General features: G+C 56.1%; 1 protein-coding gene across 1 annotated transcript in view; it reads left to right on the top strand.

Annotated features, from left to right (window-relative positions):
* The window catches only part of LOC107307119 (valine--tRNA ligase-like), a 48,850-nt gene that overhangs the window by 25,544 nt on the left and 18,459 nt on the right, over positions 1 to 4,847 (top strand). Inside the window, 4 exon segments of the mRNA XM_032441686.1 lie at positions 1,424 to 1,514; positions 2,764 to 2,873; positions 2,876 to 2,890; positions 4,378 to 4,569. Of these exon segments, the coding sequence (XP_032297577.1) occupies positions 1,424 to 1,514; positions 2,764 to 2,873; positions 2,876 to 2,890; positions 4,378 to 4,569 (408 nt within the window).

Raw genomic sequence — 4,847 nt, 5'->3', positions numbered from 1 at the left:
CCCATAGACCATAGATCGGCCCATAGGACCCATAGATGACCCATAGCACCCATAGATCGACCCATAGCACCATAGATTGACCCATTAGAGGGACCCATAGACCAGAGATCGGACCCATAGACCCATAAGATCGAACCCATAGAGCGGACCCATAGACCCATAGATCGGCCATAGACCCATAGATCGACCCATAGCACCCATAGATCGACATAGACCCATTAGATTGACCCATAGATCGACCCATAGACCCATAGATCGACCCATAGACCCATAGATTGACCCATAGAGGGACCCATAGACCCATAGATCGACCCATAGACCCATAGATTGACCCATAGATCGACACATAGATCGACCCATGGACCCATAGATCGACCCATCGACCCATAGACCCATAGATCGACACATAGACCCATAGATCGACCCATAGACCCATAGAGGGACCCATAGACCCATAGATCGACCCATAGATCGACCCATAGACCCATAGATCGACCCATAGACCCATAGATCGACCCATAGACCCATAGATTGACCCATAGATTGACCCATAGACTGACCCATAGATCGACCCATAGATCGACACATAGACCCATAGATTGACCCATAGACACATAGATTGACCCATAGATCGACCCATAGATTGACCCATAGACCCATAGATCGACACATAGACCCATAGATTGACCCATAGATTGACCCATAGACACATAGATCGACCCATAGATTGACCCATAGATTGACACGTAGACCCATAGATCGACCCATAGATCCCGGGGGAACCCATAGATCGACCCATAGACCCATAGAGCCTGTGGGGACCCATAGAGGGACTCATAGATCAACCCATAGATCGACACATAGATCCCGGGGGGACCCATAGATTGACCCATAGATTGACCCATAGATTGACCCATAGAGCCTGTGGGGACCCATAGAAAGACCCATAGATCCCACGGGGACCCATGGAGGGACCCATAGATCCCATGGGGACCCACAGATCCCATAGGGACCTATAGATTGAGACCCACAGATCCCATAGGGACCCATAGAGACCCACAGATCCCATAGGGGCCCACAGATCCCATAGGGACCCATTGAGCCCCATAGATCCCATAGAGACCCATAGATCCCATAGGGACCCATAGATCGAGACCCACAGATCCCATAGGGACCCATTGAGCCCCATAGATCCCATAGTGACCCATTGAGGGACCCACAGATCCCATAGGGACCCATTGAGCCCCATAGATCCCATAGGGACCCATAGATCCCATAGGGACCCATTGAGGGACCCACAGATCCCATAGGGACCCACAGCTCCCATAGGGACCCATTGAGCCCCATAGATCCCATAGTGACCCCCATCGGTGGGCGGGACTTTGTGGCTCAGCCAATGGCTGACGTGTTTCCCCTCCCGCAGCACCTGATTGGCCGCCGCGTGGTGCACCCGTTCACGGGGCAGAAGCTGCCAATCATCGGCGACCCCTTCGTCGACCCCCAGTTCGGGACCGGTAGGGGGCGGGGCTTAGAAAGGAGGCGGGGTCACAAAGGGGGCGGGGTCACAAAGGGGGGCGGGGCCTGGAAAGGAGGTGGGGCTTAAAGGGGTGGAGCCTGAATGGGGGCAGGGCTTAAATAGAGGCAGGGCTTAAAGGGGTGTGGCCACAAAGGGGGGCGGGGCCTGGAAAAGGGGGCGGGGCTTAAATGGAGGTGGGTACATAAGCAGGGCTTAAATGGGTGGTGCCTGGAAAGGGGCGGGGCTTAAGAAACTCAAAGGGGGTGGGTCTAAAAGGGGCGTGGCCTGGGGTAAAGGGGGCGTGGCCTGAGGAGCCTCAAATAAGGGTGGAGCCTAAAAGGGGGAGGGGCTTAAAAGGGGGCGGGGCCTGGAAAGTGGGTGGGGCTTAAGGGGGGCAGGGTCTTAGAGGAGTGGGTCCAAAAGGGGGCGGGGCTTAAATGGGATGGGACTTTAAGAGGGGCGGAGCTTAAGCGGGTGTGGCCTTGAAGGAGGCGGGGCCAAAAAAGGCGGGGCAGGGCGGAGGCCTCAAAGCGGGGGCGCTTGGGGAAGGGGTGGGGCCTGGGACACAAAGGGCGGGGCTTAAATAAGGGGCTGGGCTTTAAAAGGGGTGGGCTTTTCAAAGTGGGCGGGGCTAAATGGGGTGGGGCTTACGAGGGCTGAGCCTAAAGGGGGCAGGGATTTAAGAGGGCGGGGTCCACAAATGGAGGGGGACTTAAGATGGGGCGGGCTTAAATGGGTGGAGTCCCAATGGGGGGCGGGGCTTTTAAAGTGGGCGGGCCTAAATGGGGGTGGGGACCTTAAGGGGGCGGGGCTTAATGGGCCTATGGAGTTGGGGCTGGAAAAGGGGTGGGGCCTTCAAGGGGCAGGGTCTCAAATGGGCGGGTCTCAAAAGGGGCAGGCTTGGAAATGAGGGGGTGGGTGTCCTCAAGGGTTTGGGGTTCAAAGGGGGCTGGTGGGTTCTAAAGGGGGCTGGGTCTTAAATGGGGGGCTGGGTCTCAATGAAGGGGGGTGTCTCATATGGGGCTGGGGTCTCAAGTCTTTGGGTCTTAATGGGGCTGGGGTCTCAAAGGGGCTGGGTCCCAATAAGGGGGGTGGGGTCTTAAGGGGGCTGGATCTAAAGGGGTTTTTGGGGTCTCAAAGGGGTCTGGGGTCCCAATAAGGGGTCTGGGGTCCCAATGGGGCTGGGTTCTTAAAGGGCCAGTCCCGTGTTGTCGTTGTCCCTGACCCTTTATCCCCCCTGAATCCAGGCGCAGTGAAGGTGACCCCAGCCCACGACCCCACAGATTTCGATGTGGGGCAGCGGCACCAGCTGCCCATGGTCACCATCATTACAGCAATGGGAAGCATGGACAACGTTGCCAACCGCCATTCAGGGTGGGATGGGGGGGATATGGGGGAGATAGGGGGATATGGGGGGGATTGGGGAGATAGGGGGTTATGGGGTGACTATGGGGGGATATGGGGGGGATATGGGGGGATATGGTGTTATGAGATATGGGATATTGGGGTGTATGGGGGTTATGGGGGATATGGGGGTTTTATATAGGGGGATATGGGTAGATATAGGGGGTTATATGGGGGGGTTAAGGGGGATATGGGGGATGTGGGGGATATGGGGTTATATAGGGGGTTATATGGGGGGATATGGGGGGATATGGGGTGCTATAGGGGGGATAATGGGGGGAGAATAGGGGTTATGGGGGGTTATGGGGGGTAATAGGGGGGATATGGGGGGGATATGGGGTTATATAGGGGGTTATGGGGGAATATGGGGGGATATGGGGTTATATAGGAGGGATGGGGGGGTATGAGGGGGATATAGGGGGGTATAGGGTGATATGGGGCACTATGGGGCGCTATGGGGGGGATGTAGGGCAATGTGGGTCACTATGGGTCCCTATGGGTCACACTATGGGTCGCTATGGGTCTCTATGGGTCACACTATGGGTCCCTATGGGTCTCTATGGGTTGCTATGGGTCACCATGGGTCCCTATGGGTCACACTATGGGTCTCTATGGGTCGCTATGGGTCTCTATGGGTCACACTATGGGTCTCTATGGGTCTCTGGGTCACACTATGGGTCTCTATGGGTCACTCTATGGGTCACTGTGGGTCTCTATGGGTCACTATGGGTCACTATGGGTCGCTGTGGGTCACACTATGGGTCCCTATGTGTCTCTATGGGTCTCTATGGGTCTCTATGGGTCGCTGTGGGTCTCTATGGGTCTCTATGGGTCGCCATGGGTCTCTATGGGTCGCTGTGGGTCACACTGTGGGTCTCTATGGGTCTCTATGGGTCACACTATGGGTCTCTATGGGTCACTATGGGTCACACTATGGGTCGCTGTGGGTCACTATGGGGCTCTATGGGTCACACTATGGGTCGCTATGAGTCACTATGGGGCTCTATGGGTCACCCTATGGGGCTCTATGGGTCACTATGGGGCTCTATGGGTCACACTATGGGTCTCTATGGGTCGCTATGGGTCACACTATGGGTCGCTGTGGGTCCCTATGGGTCGCTATGGGTCGCTATGGGTCACACTATGGGTCTCTATGGGTCTCTATGGGTCTCTATGGGTCGCTATGGGTCTCTATGGGTCTCTATGGGTCCCTATGGGTCTCTATGGGTCTCTATGGGTCGCTATGGGTCCCTATGGGTCCCTATGGGTCCCTATGGGTCCCTATGTGTCTCTATGGGTCTCTATGGGTCTCTATGGGTCGCTATGGGTCCCTATGGGTTGCTGTGGGTCTCTATGGGTCCCTATGGGTCTCTATGGGTCTCTATGGGTCTCTATGGGTCTCTATGGGTCTCTATGGGTCCCTATGTGTCTCTATGGGTCACACCGTCTCCCTGCAGGGCATGCGTCGGTTCGATGCCCGCACTGCGGTGGTGGCGGCGCTGCAGCGGTTGGGGCTGTTCCGGGGGGAGAGCGAAAACCCCATGGCTGTGCCTATATGCAGGTATAGGGGGCAGGTATATGGGGCAGGGGATGTGGGGCTGTACCTATATGCAGGTATAGGGGGCAGGGGGGGCTGTACCTATATGCAGGTATATGGGGAGATGTGGGGCTGTACCTATATGCAGGTATAGGGGGCAGGGGGGGCTGTACCTATATGCAGGTATAGGGGGCAGAGATGTGGGGCTGTGCCTATATGCAGGTATATGGGGCAGAGATGTGGGGCTGTACCTATATGCAGGTATAGGGGGAGATGTGGGGCTGTACCTATATGCAGGTATAGGGGGCAGAGATGTGGGGCTGTACCTATATGCAGGTATATGGGGAGATGTGGGGCTGTACCTATATGCAGGTATGGGGAGATGTGGGG

The sequence above is a fragment of the Coturnix japonica genome, unplaced genomic scaffold (genome assembly GCF_001577835.2).
Source record: "Coturnix japonica isolate 7356 unplaced genomic scaffold, Coturnix japonica 2.1 chrUnrandom488, whole genome shotgun sequence".
In the NCBI taxonomy this organism is placed as follows: Eukaryota; Metazoa; Chordata; class Aves; order Galliformes; family Phasianidae; genus Coturnix; species Coturnix japonica.
The sequence above is the reverse complement of the archived record's forward strand: the minus strand, read 5'-3'. Positions and strand labels throughout refer to the sequence as shown.